Below are 18,553 nucleotides of genomic sequence, written 5' to 3'. Positions count from 1 at the left end.
AGTAGGGGGAGAGAGAGCGAGTCCACTTGAACTCACACAAACAAATGGAAATTATCTCCAATGTCCGCTCGCAGGTCTGAAACCGGCAACGGAATACGTCGTTAAGATCGTCGCCCTGCAAAATACTTTGAGAAGCGTACCTCTCGTGGGCAAAGCCAAAACCCGTAAGTACTCCGACTATCCCCACCTGCGCTCGTCGATGCCACGACGCACGCAAAACTCAAGTTGAGCGGAAATGATTCGGCCATGGCGTTGTTGGTGGCAAGCCAGGAGTTTGCAATCAGTTACAGTGTAACCTCAGAAATAAGACCACCTATGTTACTGCTCAAGGTGGTCTTATTTTCGGGGTGGTCTGATTTCTGAAGTGGCATGCAGTAATGATAATGCAGAAGTAATGTGGCTCACATGCAACAATATACTGTAGCGTCATGTACACACAATGAGTAATAAATGATGGATATCGCGGTCGCAATTCTGAATTCCGGGGTGGTCTCATTTCTAGGGTTTCAATACAATACATAGGCGTTCTATTTGGGACTATACAAAACCGGTCGTATTTTTAAGGTGGTCGTTTAAATGAGGTGGTCGCATAGCGGGGTTTCACTGTATTGTGATGCCTCAAAAGGATAGACTTGTTGGATTTCCCGCTGTTTGGCTTGGACGACAAACCCCCGTCTGCAATAAAACTAACTAAGCTAAAAGCTATGATGGCCAGTCCCTCCCACCCCCCTCCAGCCCGTCCTGACAGCACTTGGTAGCTCCTTCAGCCAGAGACTGTTACACCCGTGCTGCAAGAAGGAGAGATACCGACGCTCGTTCCTACCGACTGCTGTCAGGCTGATGAATAAAAAATAACAATCATAATAATAATTAAATGATGTGAAGGAAAATTGTAAATAGTACTGCGATTTATCCATTTTGTGTTCAGATTGCATTTAATTGAAAGATGTTTGTTGTTTTTCTCTTCTTTCTACATAAATTCTTGCTGCCGGAGGCTGTAAATTTCCCCTGTGTGGGACGAATAAAGGATGTCTTATCTTATCTTAACAAAGTTGGATGTGCGATGGACATTTTTTGTTTATTCTGTTAACTTTATTTTTCTTAATTGTGCTCAACCAGAGCCAGCTCTGAGTCATTCTATCCTGGTCCCCGAGCTGCCTCAGCTTCCCGTTTCTCACCGACCCACCACAGACATATTGGACGTCCCAGAGCGCTTCGATGACAAGATGTACGAATGTGAAGAATCATACGCACAACACGCCGCCGAACAACGAGCTGCTGCTTAGCTCTCTCAAACCCCGTTTTTTTTTTTTTTTTTTTTTTTTTAAATGCATTTAGCTTCGACTCCAACCATGTCCACTTGGCCGGCACAAGCGGCCAGAACAGACCAGGACAGCAGGGGCAGCACATCTACACCGAGTATCAGAACCTCGGTCCCAACAATGGACCTTACGGCCCCCGAGGTGGACCAAAAGAAGGCCAGAGACCAATTCTCAGAGAACCTCTCGTCTACATTCCCGTGGCGGGCCCCGATGGAAACAGAGTGCCCTTGGTTAAGGTGTGTTATTCGCCAGCAAAACAGCTACGTTTTATTCTGAAGTCCACCAAGCTGTGACCTCAATCGCCTTTTTTTTTTTTTTTAATCGGGCAGGTGAGCGAAACACCTCTGCCGGGCCTCGGGTTTGGTTTCCCCGACAATGAGACCGAATTGCCCCAAGAAGCGCAGACCGTCACGACCATCTCTTGGCAGCCCATCCCGCACACCTCAGAGTACGAGGTGTCATGTAATCCAATTACACACGTGGAGGAAAGAGGCTTTCAGGTACCCAATTTCAATTTGAGACCATGGCGTGAGGTCACGTGTACTTCCTGGTTGCAAGAAGCTAGTAAACAAAGCCCTCCGTAATCCGGCCCCGGGGGCGGAACCATCGAGAAAACAAGTGAAATGGCGCCGTTTCATGTGAGAAGTGTGAGTCAAAAAGAAGATGATCGTAGAAATTGGGGAAAGAAAATAACTTTGGGGGGGCGTATCTGGCAGCAAAACCCGAAACGCAACCAGATTCGGTTGTAGTTTCAAGTCAGCTGGTCAGACGTAGCCAACTGTTTTTTTTTTTTTTTTTCCCAAAGTGCCGATTGTTTCCAAATATTTCTGCAAATGCGGCAAGTATGACTGATTGCACCTTCCCCATAGATGCGTCTTCCCGGCACCTCGAACAGTGCCACTCTGATTGGACTGACATCCGGGGCCTCCTATAATGTGGTTGTGGAGGCCATGAGGGGCGGGGCTAAAGAGAAGGTTCTGGAGGAAGTTGTCACCGTAGGCAATGCAGGTACAGTACAGTCCATAAATGTATACGCTCATTGAATTTACCTCTACGGATGACGTCGTTAAGTAAAGAATTTAACGTGCGGTTCTTGGTTTCCTCTTAGTTCCAGGTGACATCCCCATTTCCACCCACCGCGACGTGTGCTACGACACCTTCACGCACACATACCACGAAGTGGGCTCGGAATGGGAACGCATGTCCGAGTCGGGCTTCAAGCTGTGGTGCCGCTGTCTGGGTCTGGGCAGCGGCCATTTTAGGTGTGATTCATCCAGTGAGTGGCTTATTAACACGCACCCCAGCATTGCTTTGCTAACAGGAAGCACGCCATGGAATTTGACAATTCTATGTGATTTAACCGATGGGGAATTTATAAGAAAATAAAAAGGGACTTCCGTTCTTAAAAACGGCATCCATTTTGATTGATCTTTCCCTGAGCACCACGTTGGAAGTTTAGCGCCGTCAGACAAAAATCTTCACAGAGGAGAGAACGTTCCTACCGCGTATTATAAATTCCTAAAAAGCTACGCTCTGCCTCAGTGTGTAAAAATGACGTTTTTATGAAAGAGAGCAGACTAGCTAAGCTAGGCTAGGCTATGCTAACACCGCCACAACCTCCCTTCAGTTGTTTGCATTGTCCAAACAGCTAGCATGATATCAAAACCCAAGTTCATCGTCCATCCGCAAAGCAGCGAAACATGTCACCGTATTCCCCACACTGAAAATTCACGTCTCCACTTTTTATCTCCCCACATTTTGAAACATACAGCTCCATTTCTGTCTTCATTTTTTTCATCCTCTCGCTGCATCTCTCTCTCTCCTTCAGAGTGGTGCCACGACAGTGGCAACAATTACCGCATCGGCGAGAAGTGGGATCGCCACGCCGAGAACGGTCACATGATGAGCTGCACCTGCCTGGGCAACGGCAAAGGAGAATTTAAATGCGAACCCCGTGAGTGTGGACACAGAAGGCGCGCGAGCGTGAGGCGTAAACTCGGAATTATGAGCTCAATGTTTGTCATCGTAAAATGCATCGAACCTGCAACTTTTTTTTTTTAAACAAACAGACGATTCCACATGTTACGATGACGGCAAAATGTACCGCGTCGGAAACCAGTGGCAGAAAGAATACCTGGGAGCCATTTGCACCTGCACCTGCTACGGCGGTCAACAGGTGGGTTTCCGAGTGGCCGGCGCCACTCATGTGATCAGGTTACGGCAGGGGTGTCCAAACTTTTTGCCAAGGGGGCCAGATTTTATGTGGTAAAATATCGGGGGGCCGACCTTTCAGTCAATATAAACACGGAGTGATGTCTTGTTAACTCGTGAGTGATGCCCTCTAGTGTCTAAATGCTATTACTCATTTAGTGAATGTTGTTACTCATGTAGCCACTAGAGGGAAGCAGTACTCTATGAAACATCACTCACCAGTCTACGAGACCTCAGTCAATGCAACACGTGTTCCATTGCGCCCAACCTGCGGGCCAGACGGCACTGATTTTATGACAGGGGCCGAGGGCCGGATGAAATTCGACCGCGGGCCGGATTTGGCCCCCGGGCCGGACTTTGGACACGCCTGGGTTACGGGGTGCACGAAAGGGTGAAATGAAGTGTGTATTCTTGCGCACATGGAAAGTGAAGCCTCAAGCTTGGGCGCGAGCCACGTGATTGTCGACTGATTCACGTTAACAATCGCAGGGCTGGCGTTGCGAGAACTGCAGGACGCCAGGGGGGCAGACCCACGTGGATGCGGACCTGCTTCAGCCTGTCCACTCGGATGTCTTCGATCGCTACAGAGAAAACGCTCGACGCAAACTGGTGGGTATTCAAATATGATCATCATTGCAACCAACAAAAAAGTCACGAAAATTTTATTTTTGAGGCAGTTGCTCTTCAGCTAGAATCGGGGCCTCGGACAAGGTGGAGGGAATTATGAACAGTTCCCAAAAGCAGTCAATTGCGTTGTTTCAGTCACGTTAGTTTTTGTGACATGTTTGTAACACAAACATTTCTCTATTGAAGATAAACATACCGTGTTATGCCCCCCCCCCCCCCCACTTTTCTTCTCCTGTTTCAGAACATCCACTGTCCAATTGAATGCTTGAGTCCCGAACTGCTGGCAGATGCTCAAAGCCCCTCAAAGTAGCGAATGGCAAAATGAAGAATTCAGACGCCTTCCAGCATGGCGACCACTTCAAGAATGACACCTCCTCTTGTCACTAAAATTAGACGTTTCGATCACAACCGTGCCTTCTCACCACATTAGCGCCTTCGGACTATTTCCATCAAACCTCAGTGCCTTTTTTTTTTTCCCAAAAAAAGATCCAGATGATATTTTTGTGCCTGGTCTTCAGTCACAGCAGACATTTTTTTACATTGGAATCCTTTTTGACACACTATACAGACGTAGAAGAAACACATTCAAACATGACACAGTACTGTTGCACCAGGTCTTTTGTTTTACTATATTTGTATTCGTATCTTAAAGTCACAAAAATGTTCCACTGAGTCCCAAAGGCTCAACGTTTAGTTTGTCTCTGTGAGTGTATTCCAAAATGTTACTTTGGCTTTGCATTGAATGAGATAGGAATGTCTAACCGTGGTAAATATTCAAGAATGCCAAGAACCAAACTTTCTCGCAAAAAGATACGCACTGCTACTTGCGAGATGCAATGAAACTTTCCTCCTTATGTTAAGCCGAGTTTAAAACTCAAAAGGTGACTGACCAAAAAGGAAAAGGTTGAATTTGTTGTTTGAAAATGTCACCGTTGTTTTGAGCTGAGATGTATTTTCATTTCTCAATTGTTTGCTTTTCTTGTTTTATTTGTTTGTTTGTTTTTATTTATCCCTTTTTATTCAGGCATTTTGTTCAATGTTATTTCAGGGTTGTACACTTTGTTTTGTGTAATGGTTGGTGCCAAACTGAACTACTGTGGATCTTTTTAATAAACTGACAAACAACAATCCATTGTTTCCTCCGATTCTATGAGAAATGAATAGAGTCCCTTGTGTATTTGTCGATGGAAGTGAGGTGCAAAGTCTAAAACTTTGACAATTTGACATTCAATTACTTGCATTAGATCGACAGAAAACATCAATGGAATTGAATAGTGGAGCCTGGCTGTAAACTGCATGTAAACAGCAGTGTCAAATTCCATGGTAGACTTTTTTTTTACACCGGTATGGGCTCTTGAGACTTTTTTTAATGGGTATACACACATGCTAATAATCAAGACTTCAGGCACATGTAGACAGTTATTTGTAGAATAAGAAATAAAATGTTCTTTGTTCATCGTTTTCCCCTCTTCCAATCAAAGTCAACAAAGGCCCAAATATTGGATGTCTCTCAAAGATTATCTGATGACTACTACAAACTACTTCAAACTATTACCAATACAAACTGATACAAAACTACAAAATACCCCTAACACCGGGAACTACTTCTGGGACTACTCCCGCTGTTAACACCACTACAGTACTTCCAGTTTGTTTGTTTGCTTATTTAGCTGCTCTTTTTTTTCTTGATCTTCTTGATTTTCTCTTGTATTTTACTGCTTGTATAATATACTACATTGTTTTGTTTATCACTTTGTACCTTGGACGGTGCAATACAAATACAATAAAAATAATAATTATTATTCTTCTTTTCCTGCTGTGTGAACGCCCCATGGTACCGTGCTGCCTCCCATCGTTCAGTTTTGGTACTACGACTAACTTGATTCCGTGTGTGTGGTCATGGTGATCTCTGACTCGGAGCAATACACCACAAACCGTCTAAGCAGCGAAAGCAAAATACATCGATTCCCCGCCGCTCTCGTTCCACATTTTAAAAATTGTTAAAACTTACGCAAGTTGGAAAATCTTATGTTGAGGCGAGCAGAAGCGGAAGTGGGTGGGCTCCTCTCCGCTAGCTTGGTGGAAGTCGTGTTGACGTCTCAAGTTAGCTTGAGCAGTTCAACTCCAATGAGCGACAAACATGGCCAACAATTGTATGGACGCGTTTATTCTGAAGCTGCAAGATGTGAACGCGGTCAAGTTTGGCCAGTATAAGCTCAAGAGTGGCTTGATGACACCCATTTACATCGACCTGAGGGTCCTCGTGTCCCACCCGGCTCTCTTAAATCAGGTAAACACGTGTGCCAACTCCACACGTGCGTCGAGTTGGACTCTTTTTTTAAATGTGATTATCTGGAACCCTTATTATAAATAATATATCCTCGTTACATTCCTTTTCCACATTGCTGTTTGACTGTTTTCTTGTTTATTTGTTGTTTACTTTTGGCATGTGGTTTTTCACTAATTATATCGTGCGGGTCAATAAGAAAAAAACGATCATTTCCTAAGTAATGTCATATGTAATTATAATTATCAGGAAATTGCGGGGAGGTTGACGATATTTAAAAAAAATCACCATACTGAATTTATATTGTACAATAAATCACGATGTTAGAAAAATAAGCAAAATGTAGCATTTTTATACATAATAACAGCAGCGACAAAGAAATAGGCTTTACCAAGCATCTTCCTGTTATGTGTTCCTATTGGCTTAGTGTCGCAAAATATCGTGATCAATGTAGTTCACAATGCTGTGTTCAACCAAAGCGGCTGAAAAGTCTTTTTTTTATAGAGATGTGCAGCTTTTAATATTTTAACAGGACAGTGATTTTTAATATCAGGATATCGCCGTTATCGATACAGCCCTCGTACACTATTAGTATCAGAATGGATTTACTGCCATTCACTGCGAAAGGTAAATTCACAAATCCAATTTTTTTGTGGTCTGACGGTGCAACAAACTGTATTAATAAAAATGGACGAAGAAAAAGGAAAAACAATGTTCCATAGCATAATAGCATGACACGTGTATCACACACTGCCTCGCGGACATGCTTAGCTAGACATACTACATTCTCTGTAGGGAAATTTCAGTGTTATAAGAGAGTAGCTATCATATCTGTTTCCATCTGTCGTATTTCCAGGTGTCAAAGCTCATGTACCAGAAAGCTCAAGATGAGGGTCTCCAGTTTGACTCGGTATGTGGTGTTCCCTACACTGCCTTGCCCATGGCCACCATTATCTGCTCCACACATGAGCTGCCCATGCTCATCAGGCGCAAGGAGTCCAAGGACTATGGTAGGAGGCACGATCTTCAAACTTGAGCACATATTAAAAAAAAAAAAAACGGAAATAGTAATCATAATGATAATAAAGTCCAAATGTTGTGTTTCTCTTAGGAACCAAGCGTCTGGTGGAGGGCTCGTTTAAAGAGGGAGATACGTGCCTCATCATTGAAGACACGGTGACCAGTGGCAGCAGCATCTTGGAAACGGCTGAAGTGCTGCACAAAGAAGGACTGAAGGTGCGGTAGGACGGAAACACTTCTGAAAGCCGGTCTTGTTGGGCAGCACAGACATAAAAAAGAAAATAATAATACAAATGCCCAACACAAAGAGACTGGAGCACTATATTCATATACAGTGAAACCCCGCTATGCGACCACCTCATTTAAACGACCACCTTAAAAATACGACCGGTTTTGTACAGTCCCAAATAGAACGCCTATGTATTGTATTGTATTGAAACCCTAGAAATGAGACCACCCCGGAATTCAGAATTGCGACCGCGATATCCATCATTTATTACTCATTGTGTGTACATGACGCTACAGTATATTGTTGCATATGAGCCACATTACTTCTGCATTATCATTACTGCATGCCACTTCAGAAATCAGACCACCCCGAAAATAAGACCACCTTGAGCAGTAACATAGGTGGTCTCATTTCTGAGGTTACACTGTACTGTGCATGTATGAACATATAGCATCAGCAGCACAAATAATAAGATTTAACAATTGACACATTGACATTTTATTTTTTTACTTCCTTTGTTTGTTATCCAAAATCCAAAGCGCTAACAGATGCAGCGTTTGTGTGTGTGTGAAAGGTGACCGATGCCATCGTGCTGATGGATCGCGAGCAAGGCGCGGCGGACACGCTGGCTTCCAAAGGCATCCGGCTCCATCCCATCATCTCCATGTTCAAGCTGCTCGATGTGCTCAAAGCCGCCGAGCGCATCGACGCGCACACCGCCCACAGCGTTCGCAAGTCCATCCTGGACAACAACACCTTCAGGTACGCGTCTTCACGTCTCCGTTAGCCCGTCCGTCGGCGAACGCCATCCGTGTCATTTTGACTGCGTCCGTCAGCGTCAAGAATGGAAACGATGACCCGGCGTCGAAGAAGCAACGTTTGGAACGCGGCTTGGAGCTGAGTTATGAAGCCAGAGCCAAACTGCCAAGTAGGATTCGGTTTTTTTTGTTTTGTTTTGTTTTCTGTGGGCAAGCATTCCAAACTTTTGTTTTTGTCGTGTCCGCCAGATGTTCACCCTCTGGCGTCGAAGCTGCTGACCGTCATGGCGGAGAAGCAGTCCAACCTTTGCTTGTCTGCCGACGTCACGAGCGGCGAGGACCTGCTGCGGCTCGCAGACGCTCTGGGTCCGAAGATTTGCCTATTGAAGACCCACGTCGATATCTTGGAGGTAGTCGCCGGGGGTTGACGGAAGAATTTGTTTCGTTAAAATTTCGGATGGTCATGAGCTACTTGTGGCGTGGGGGGGGGGGCAGGACTACACTGAGGCTTTCAGCCAGAAGCTGCAGGCCCTCGCTGAGAAGCACAACTTCCTGATCTTTGAAGATCGCAAGTTCGCCGATATTGGGAACACGGTCAAGCATCAATATGAAGGTGAGAGGTGCAAATTATTATTATTTTTTTTAAGACATCAGAAACTCATCTAGCCTTTACATTTTTTTTGTTGTTGTTGTTGAAATCTTGTTTGGAATGATTTTGTGTTCCGCAGGCGGTTTGTACCGCATCTCGTCGTGGTCCCACGTGGTGAACGCTCACGCGGTGCCGGGATCCGGCGTCGTGAAGGGCCTAGCGTCTGTCGGACGGCCCCTGGGCCGAGGCTGTCTGCTCATCGCGCAGATGAGCTCGCAAGGCTCGCTGGCGACCGGCGAGTACACCGAGGCTACGGTAAGCATCGCCAGTTGGCCAAACGGCCAACGGCCGTGTGTTAGTGTGTGTGTGTGTTAAATAAACTGGACAACTTTTTAAAAGTTGCCCTTTTGTTTTTTCCAGCACACCAGGTTTTCATCATCATTATATGTAAATTAAGAGTTAGCTTCAGCAAAATGTTGATTTTTTTAAAAAAATTCATTTATTTTAATATGGGGCGGCCCGGTAGTCCAGTGGTTAGCACGTCGGCTTCACAGTGCAGAGGTACCGGGTTCGATTCCAGCTGCGGCCTCCCTGTGTGGAGTTTGCATGTTCTCCCCGGGCCTGCGTGGGTTTTCTGCGGGTGCTCCGGTTTCCTCCCACATTCCAAAAATATGCATGGCAGGCTGATTGAACACTCTAAATTGTCCCTAGGTGTGAGTGTGAGTGCGAATGGTTGTTCGTTTCTGTGTGCCCTGTGATTTGCTGGTAACCGATTCAGGGTGTCCCCCGCCTACTGCCCGGAGACGGCTGGGATGGGCTCCAGCACCCCCCGCGACCCTAGTGTGGATCAAGCGGTACGGAAGATGAATGAATGAATTAATGTGTGAAACATCACAGTTATGAATTGCATGGCGTGGTAAAGTATCTCAAAAAGCAGAGTGGGGGTGGGAGGAAGTAGACTTTTTTTTTTTTTAAATCGGCCTCAAAAATGTATTTAGGGACACATAAAGCCATCTCTGACTGGCGTCTTGAATGTTTACCCACCTCACTTCAAGCACTGCTGAGCCCCCTGAGAAGTCAGTTTAGCTTCATGCTAACAAATAATGCTAAGCACCATGTCGAGGGTAACAAGGAGCATCGGCATCTAACCGCTTAATCCACGGATATTTGGTCAAGCGTCGCATGGTACGAAAACTATTTCAAATGTCTCTCGGATGTATTTGTTTTGAAGCGGTTGAAACGCGGGTGTCGCGCCATTATTCGGGTGGAGCTCAGGCCTTGTGTCTCCACAGATCAAAATGGCCGAGGAGCATTTTGACTTTGTCATCGGCTTCATCTGCGGCTCGAAGATCACAAAGAGGCCCGAGTTCATCCACATGACCCCCGGAGTGCGAATGCAGACTGGAGGTGTGCTTTCATTTTCGGGTGTACTCGCTTTTCTTGCCAGTGGGTTGAATATATAAATGTGTGCGTTTGAGTTATGTTGATCGCGCAGCACATTTGAATTATTAATATACAGATTGTACACGACTGACTCCTTTTGCATTGTAGCGTGAAACATGAGACTCGCCTTCTAGGGGATAAGGTAGTAATTGCACTTCAACAAAAGGTGGCGCTGTGGTTCAAAATGTTTTGGATTTGTCATCCAGGTGCCAGTTCGCTCATCTTTTTCTACCTTTTCACCCCCGCCCCCACCCCTAGGAGATGTCCTAGGTCAACAGTACACCACCCCAGAGGAGGTCATCTACAACAAGGGCTCTGATGTCATCATCGTTGGACGCGGGATCCTGGAGGCCTCCGATAGGCTGGCCGCTGCCGAGGCTTACAGGAAGTCCGGCTGGGAGGCGTACGCACGGAGGATGGGGGGGGGGGGGGGGGGGGCGAGTGACCAATAGGAGCTCAACTTAAGGGATTTAGTTTTCACTTCTTTTTTGTTTGTGTGCGTCACACCAACTTGAATATCTTGTCGATGATAAAAGCTGCTCTCCTGCTTCTCTTAGTGTCTGCTGCTTTGACTTTCACTATTTTGGTAGGATTTCTTTGTACCGTATTGTTTTCTTCCGCTCCTCCGCTTGACCAATCGTTTGTTATGGGCTGTAATTTACAGTCTTCACAGGCAACATTTTATATGACCTGTTGATTTTTTTTTTTTTTTTTAAGCAGCTACTGTACGATCATTGACCAATCCAAACACTTAATCCTGTGATTCAGGTGAGGGAATTCGAAATGTTTTTTTTTTTTTTATGGGGGGGGTCTCGACTGCCTTTCACATTGTCAACCTTGAATTAAAAAAAAAATCATGATTGATAAATCTCCAACTCCTGTTTCTGAAACTAACGTTGATTCTACAACGAAAACCTTGATAATGCATTCTATTATTTAATTTGTATTGTTATGATTATAATTATAAAAGCGAAGTCCGCGAGAGACGAAAAAAGGGCAAATCTGAGCAAAAATGTACTTGTTTTTTTTTTTTTAATGGTGAAAAATTGTTGACCAGTGTTAATGTTATCAAATACTGCACAACTGAATTTGATCTCTCTCAAACTTAACTTTGGGGGGAAAAGGAGTTTCATGTTGATTCAAACTAAGAATCCTACTTTTAACCGCATGCTTACTTAAACCAACTTCCGCCCAACCCCCAACCTCCATCATAATTTAATCAAAATATTTTATGCCCTAACTGACATTTGTGTTGCTTCCTTTTCAAACTTTACAGACCTACCACCCCCCCACCCCACACTCGTATATAATTTCTCGTTGCAATTGAGATTAATAATAAAATACGAATACAAATGTAAATAAGACGTGTTTTATTCCAGCGAGACGCTCGGATAGGCAGAAAGGTCACGCACACGTTGCCTGGCACATAGGAGAGAGATGACTATTAGTGTCTTCACGTGTGTGTGTGTGCGGGGGGGGGGGGGGGTCACCTCACTCCAACCCCCCTCCCTTTGTGTCAATATTGGATCAGAGCAACGCACCGTGCGACAGGTGTCTGTGCGCGCCCCGAGGAGTTTCTCTGCTTTTCATCCATCTTGATGGGAGGAGGGCGAGAGAGAGAGAGAGAGAAATGGGGGTGGGGGTTGGGGGTGTAGAAGTATAAAAGCTTATTCCTGTTCCTGACAAGAGTTCAGTGCGCGCACAAGGTGATGAGGCCAAACAAAGCCGAGCGCTGCGTCGCGCTCTTCCTTATTTCCTCTTCTCCTTTTTTGAAAGGTAAGTTTGTCGCCGATGTCCATTTCCGCCCACTTTTCTTTCGTTTTGATTCTAACTTGACCAAACGTGTGCCCCAAAAGGTCCGGCGCGGCGCGCAAATGACGCGCCAGCTGTTGGGAGAGCAACCGTGCGCAATTTGGAGTGCAAGACTTTTTTTTTTCTTTTCCCTACGCTCGTCCGTATTTGCTTCACGTTGAGCCCCACGTACAATACCTGAAGGTGACGTTTTGTTCGTTCGGCTCGCGTTACGCAGTTACGGGTTGACGACTGGAAGACGTCAAGTTTGCTGTTTGCTGCGCCTCAGTGATGTTGGAGTCCACCCCCCCCCCTTCAGAATAAAACCTCACTTCAATTTAAGAGCTTCACAACAAGCTGCTGCGTGAACCTCAGGAGAAGTGGATGGTAATTTTTGCATGAAGCCCAACGAAAACAGCTGTCAAACTTGTTCTACTTAGTGTGCGAGCACAGAAGAACGCCAGCAAATTTGCATGTGTACACATTCGACGAGGTTCAAATAAAGAAAAGGAAAACTAAAAATGTATTTTATTGACAGAAGGTGTCTACTGGGTCTGAATCTCATTTGGATGTTCCCAATTATTTTTATTTTTATTTTTTTTTAAATGCTTTCTCTGCATTTCTTCCCAAAAATATGCACGCTAGTTTCAATGAAGACTCAATATGTTTCCATAGGTGTGAATGTGAGTGTGACCACAACCGGTCCAGGGTGTACGCCGCCAGCTGGGATCGGCTCCGGTTCTCATGTGAGGACAAGCACGATGTGGATAGAAGTTTTTTTTTTTTTTTTAATCACCAAAAAATGCACCATAATGTTCAGCTGATAGCAATACTGTATTGCCTTCCATTCTGTATGTCATTTTTAACTTATTGCCAAAGTTTCAATAAAAAAATACAAACGTGCCTATGAAGAACCAGTGTTTTCTTTTTCTTTAGGATTCTTAGTCATCAAACTCATGGTCATCTGAAAAGGGTGAATCGCGGCAATTGGAATCCCCGCCCCCTCCCAAAAAAAATACAAATAAAAAAAGACTAGTTAGTTAGGCTCTAACAACCGAAATGATTCTCCCTGTTGACTGAACATGAGCTCAACTGGAAATGTGCTCAATCCGTCTTATATCTGGGAACAGAAGATAAAAAGTGGACATTTCCAAGAGCAGGGATGCTAATCTGTGTAAGCTCCCCCCCCCCCCCCCCCACACTCCATCCCACCCCCCACCCTTCACGCCTTTTGGATAATCATTTTCCAAGTGGCACACTCATGGTGGTTGTTTTTTCCATCGCCGTCCAACTTTGGACGTCATCACCCGAGGCTGCAGGCGAGCACCGCAGAAGTCAGAGATGGACTTAATGGCTAGGGGTATGTTAATAGTTAACTAAACATTACCCGCACGCACGCACACAGACACACCCGCACACCCACACACACGCACACACACACACACACCTGCCCATCTGTCATTTGGACTGATGCGGTTTGCAGCCATCCCTCGCATTAAGCGCAGTTTAGTTTTTAGACTGTTGTAGCGTTGAGTGGATTTTAGTTCAAGTGGTTACATGAAATAAAAGCATCTGGATCCAAATCATTTTTTTGGGGGGGGTGGGGGGTCGGGGATTAAACCCTTTCAACGAGTTCTGTCTGTCACGACCTCTGCTTTGCATAGTGTAGTTGGCAAAAAAAAAAAAAAAGTGGAGGGCCCAAATGCAGCAAGGAATGAGTGCCGATGTCTTAAAAAAATGGCTTTTATTTTGAAAAATAAAATGTAAAGATGCAAACAATGTAAACAATAGAATCAAAACGTTAGATCAGAGACACCCCCTCTCTCTATTGCTTGCATTTGGCCTTGCAAAAGTCTGTCCTGCATGTTTTCCAAGTGTCCCCGTTGCAACGGTCGGTGGTTTTTGCCTCCTACCTGCAACGTTTAAAACAGGGGTGGGCAACCTATGGATGGTGGTCCATTAATGGCCCCTATGAAGCGTTGATATGCAATTCTAAAAACAGGAAAGATATACATGAACAGGAATAGAGCGTACAGGTACTCTATAGAAATGCCAATCTGTCAAGTGATGGAAATATTTTTATTTCACCGCTACATTTTATGTCTTTATTTAAGCGTGTAACGTTGTGAGATTTGTCCAAAATGGAAATTGTGGCAGCCTATCAAGACGTGCTGTCACTGCCGTGTTGAAGAGTGTTTTTTTTTCATCTTTTGTGGTTTATCGCTTGCATTTGGCCTTGCAAAAGTCTGTCCTGCATGTCTTCCAAGTGTCCCCGTTGCAACACACCCGATTCAAATGATCAGATCATCAGCAAGCTCTGCGCTAGCCTGACATCGAACCTGCTAATTTGAATCAGGTGAGTTGCAACAGGGACACTTGGAAAACATGCAAGACGGTTTGACACCAAAGTTCGATGCTCCCTAATCGGTGTTCCAGTTAAGAAATGAGCGGCAGTATTTTGACCCAACTGGAGACATTTGAAGGAGGACTGGCTGACTCTAAAGCCACCGCGCCTTCCAGTAAGCTAGCTAAGATGCGACAATGGCGCCGACTACGGTTTCAAAGTGCTGCTTTATTTTAAAAAAAAAACAAAAAAACGTTTCACCTTTGATGGATTCAACTCCCGCTGTGCTGCGACAATGTAAGTCACTTGCGAACTGTGTCCAAAATGTGAAGAGTCATACTTGCGCTTCAGCCTCCCGAGTAATGCGAAAAGTCAATTTGTGTGGTGTTTGCATAGCATTAGCATACGCAGCCTTGCCTCCATATGCACACTGCAAAAAAAAAAATTAAGCATCATCGACGATCCCTTTGATTCATCCGCGCGGCCCCCGATCTCCAACGAGCAAGCCCTTTGGAAAGATCATTTCCTCCTGAAAGTTTAATCACCTTTAACCAGCTCATCATTACAAAGCGCCGGCGTCTTCCTCGTCATTCTTTACCCGAGAGCTTATTTGCCTGTGTAAGTCAATATTTGTTTAAAAACGATGAGGTAGGGAGCGCGCACACTCGTCAGTATCCTGGTTACCTTGCGCGGTTACCTTGCCGACTCGCAACCGACAGTCCGAACTGGTCCCGCCGCCGCCGCCGCCGCCGCTAATGCTACGGCTACACCCTTCCCACCAGCTCCGGGAGCCGGAGGAGCTTGCAGCTATTTTGTCTCCACGTGGATGCTCGGCCCCTCCCAACACCAAACAGAAAACAAAATATCATATTCTAAAACACTACGGCTTTATTATAACACGACATAACTAAGAAGGCTCGGGGGGGGGGGGCACATTGACCCCAAGTGTGGCGCTCAAGCATCCGGCCTTTTGCAAAAACCTGACTTGTTTTTTTTTTAGCAATCCATTTATTTTGATTTGCATGTTTCAATTAAAATTCCTGTCATCAATTCCACCGATTTTTTAAAAATTTTTTTTTAAATTTTTTTTTTGGGGGGGGGTGAGGGATATTTATTGGAGTCCTTTTGGGATATTCAGAGGCACTTTAAATATTGTGTGCCGACCCCCATTCACTTGAAATTGATTGCCTTAATTCGAAACCCGGTAGTCCAGTGGTTAGCGCGTCGGCTTCACAGTGCAGAGGTACCGGGTTCGATTCCAGCTCCGGCCTCCCTGTGTGGAGTTTGCATGTTCTCCCCGGGCCTGCGTGGGTTTTCTCCGGGTGCTCCGGTTTCCTCCCACATTCCAAAAACATGCGTGGCAGGCTGATTGAACACTCTAAATTGTCCCTAGGTGTGAGTGTGAGTGCGTATGGTTGTTCGTCTCTGTGTGCCCTGCGATTGGCTGGCAACTGATCCAGGGTGTCCCCCGCCTACTGCCCGGAGACAGCTGGGATGGGCTCCAGCACCCCCCGCGACCCTAGTGAGGATTAAGCGGTTCAGAAAATGGATGGATGGATGGATGGATAATTCGAAACATATTTTTGGTTTCCGATTTGGTTTTTTGGTAACGTTTTGGTCTTGTCTCGCTCGTCTGGTTTCCGCCTGTTCTCGTCAACTCTCTTCCTTGTGTCGACCAATCAGCTCCTTTCTCCCACCGCTGTCTCGTCCGCGTGTGCCTCGTTGTCTCCTCCGAGTGCTTGTATTCAGTTCTCTTTTGTCTCTGTTGTCTCTACGAATGTCGTTTCTCTGTTTCCTGTTCTTTTTTTTTTTTTTTTTTTTGCTCTCAACCTTGTTTGCTGGAATTTGTCGATTTCGTATTTAAATTCGCCGACACACCCCGTCTGCATTTTGAGAGCGCGAGCGTTCTCATCCCCCCCATTAAAGGCCCGCATGGACGCAGCGGTCACCTTGTGAACTCTGCTCCATGTTGAGTTGGCCTTTTGTCTCGGCACCATGAAGACCCCGACGTCTGTTTCTACACACCAGTGAGATGATTGCATTTGCGGAGCCTGCAAAACTGCCGCCGCGCTCTACTATCTTGAAATGGTTGCCTGAGTAGTCCCAGAGGCTATGTGTGTGCGTGTGTGTGCGCGCGCGTGTGTGTGTTGTTTCCTCTGACAGTTAGTGATAATCAAGAGTCATGCAAATGCCCGAGGCTTGTTCCCTCTCTGGGTTGGCCAACTAAGTAGCTTTTTTTTTTTTGCTGGTGTCGGTCACAGCAGCGAAAATGAACACAAAGCTGCGCTTTCGTTTCGGGTAATGGATGATTGGTGCAGAAGTGTAGTTGGACACTGGCCGTGTGCGCTTTGTATTGATCATTTGGGAAATTGCAATCAGCATTCACGACAAATTTCAATTCCAATTTGCGACGCTTTTATTTTGATGACAACTCGTTTCAATGCATGGCGTGTATTGTTGATACATAATCGTGTAATACACTAATGGTGTATTGGTGAATAAGTATTGCGGTATTCGATCATTGATAGAATCCGCCGTATTACATATACGTTCATGTATATGATGAAAATCCTTCCTTCATTCCACATTTCCACTCCGAATGAAGTACTGTACATCAGCGGTGATGCAAAGCATTGGCATTGTCAGTAGAGTTTGCCTTCCTAGCAGTAATAAGTAGGTCAAAGTATTACCAGTATTGGATTGTTATTAATAGTACTATCAAATATCTTCTCAACCACATACAATTCCTTATGCGATGACCCTAAAAAGACAAACAGCAGCAGTGAGACGATCAAGAATGTCACTGGGTGTGCTCAGTTCTTCCTTCTGTGTGTGTGTGTGTGTGTGTGTGTGTACGCCTATCAACACAATTCAATCATACCCATCCCATAATAATCCATATTGCTGTCGACGTCACCTTGGGAATGAACGAGGCACCGAAAAAGGTGACAAATGCTCCACCAGCTGCTTTTGGGGGGGGACGTCCACGCTCAGATGTTGTAGGAGCAGATGTCCAATTCGCATCACCCGTACCTGGATTAGTTGCCTGGCAACCTTCCACCTGAAGAAGGTCATTCAGTGCGGTGACAAAAAGTCACGTGCGTGTGTGTGTGTGTGTGTGTGTATGCAAACCCTCTTGCATGTGTGTGCAGGTGCATTCACTGACTATTCAAATAATTGTGTTCATAGTGATTCAGAAACAAGAGAAGTGCAGTGCACTGTTAACACACATCCTCGAGCACAACTCGCACAATAAAGTTATTGCGACCTTCTATGATGACAGCACAACATGCAACCGTTGTTGTAGTAGTACAGGGATCGTTTGTTTTACTAAGATAGAACAGCTATATATATATATATATATATATATATATAAAGTATATAATGTAAATGTGTGGTGCTTTCTGCTTTGGATCACCCGCTTGTGACATCTGTGCCCACATAAACTTCACCTGGCTGCCTGAGCCTCACCTGCTCGACATACACAAACATGTTCAACAACAATGGATGGCTTACAAAACTGCTCTCGCACACACATACGCGCACGCACACACACACACACACACTCACACACACACACACACTCACACACACACACGCACACACACACACACACGCGCACACTCGCACACAAGTCCCAGTATCCGCTGGGACGGCAATATATATTTGACCACTAGATGTCACACTAACGACGGATAAGGTGGTTCTAAAAGCCGCTCTCTATCCTTCCATGAAGGTTTGAGGATTCGAAAACAGATTTCCTGACTCTGTACTGCAATTGTCTGGCAAATGGTTCCGGGGGTCCCCCCCGCCTACTGTCCGAAGACAGCTGGTATAGGCTCCTGTACCCCTCACACCGCCCCCCCCCACGACCTTTGTGAGGATAAAGTGGTTCAGAAAATGTGTATCTATCTGTATATATCTATATATTC

At 45.3% G+C, this 18,553-nt stretch overlaps 2 protein-coding genes and 1 long non-coding RNA gene across 6 annotated transcripts in view; all 3 read left to right on the top strand.

The window, feature by feature from the left end:
- The window catches only part of LOC127611835 (fibronectin-like), a 30,479-nt gene extending 25,191 nt beyond the window's left edge, over positions 1-5,288 (top strand). For 2 of the 3 annotated variants that reach the window (XM_052082615.1, XM_052082613.1), the window contains 10 exons: positions 75-164; positions 1,120-1,228; positions 1,339-1,558; positions 1,652-1,822; positions 2,192-2,330; positions 2,431-2,598; positions 3,151-3,276; positions 3,392-3,498; positions 4,023-4,142; positions 4,402-5,288. In XM_052082615.1, the coding sequence (XP_051938575.1) occupies positions 75-164; positions 1,120-1,228; positions 1,339-1,558; positions 1,652-1,822; positions 2,192-2,330; positions 2,431-2,598; positions 3,151-3,276; positions 3,392-3,498; positions 4,023-4,142; positions 4,402-4,470 (1,319 nt within the window). In that variant the 3' untranslated portion in view covers positions 4,471-5,288. The remainder of the gene's footprint in view (positions 1-74; positions 165-1,119; positions 1,229-1,338; positions 1,559-1,651; positions 1,823-2,191; positions 2,331-2,430; positions 2,599-3,150; positions 3,277-3,391; positions 3,499-4,022; positions 4,143-4,401) is intronic. The other variant, XM_052082614.1, reaches the window with a different exon arrangement.
- Positions 5,289-6,044: 756 nt separating this feature from the next.
- umps (uridine monophosphate synthetase) lies at positions 6,045-11,354 on the top strand. 2 transcript variants are annotated; one of them, XM_052082636.1, is made up of 10 exons: positions 6,045-6,450; positions 7,304-7,457; positions 7,559-7,683; positions 8,271-8,464; positions 8,533-8,624; positions 8,704-8,864; positions 8,950-9,067; positions 9,183-9,358; positions 10,336-10,450; positions 10,745-11,354. In XM_052082636.1, exons 1-10 carry the CDS (start codon positions 6,301-6,303, stop codon positions 10,936-10,938), a joined length of 1,479 nt encoding a protein of 492 aa, XP_051938596.1. In that variant the 5' UTR covers positions 6,045-6,300; the 3' UTR covers positions 10,939-11,354. The 2 variants fall into 2 exon arrangements, with proteins under 2 accessions (XP_051938596.1, XP_051938597.1); XM_052082637.1 differs by lacking the exon at positions 10,336-10,450 and having other exon boundaries at positions 10,745-10,901.
- A 517-nt stretch (positions 11,355-11,871) lies between these two features.
- On the top strand, positions 11,872-12,817 carry LOC127611879 (uncharacterized). The gene is made up of 2 exons (XR_007965494.1): positions 11,872-12,262; positions 12,343-12,817. It is a non-coding gene; the product is annotated as an uncharacterized LOC127611879 (long non-coding RNA).
- The last annotated feature ends 5,736 nt before the right edge of the window (positions 12,818-18,553 follow it).

Source organism: Hippocampus zosterae, chromosome 12, assembly GCF_025434085.1.
Source record: "Hippocampus zosterae strain Florida chromosome 12, ASM2543408v3, whole genome shotgun sequence".
Classification (NCBI taxonomy): Eukaryota; Metazoa; Chordata; class Actinopteri; order Syngnathiformes; family Syngnathidae; genus Hippocampus; species Hippocampus zosterae.
This window is presented reverse-complemented; position numbering and strand designations above follow the sequence as displayed.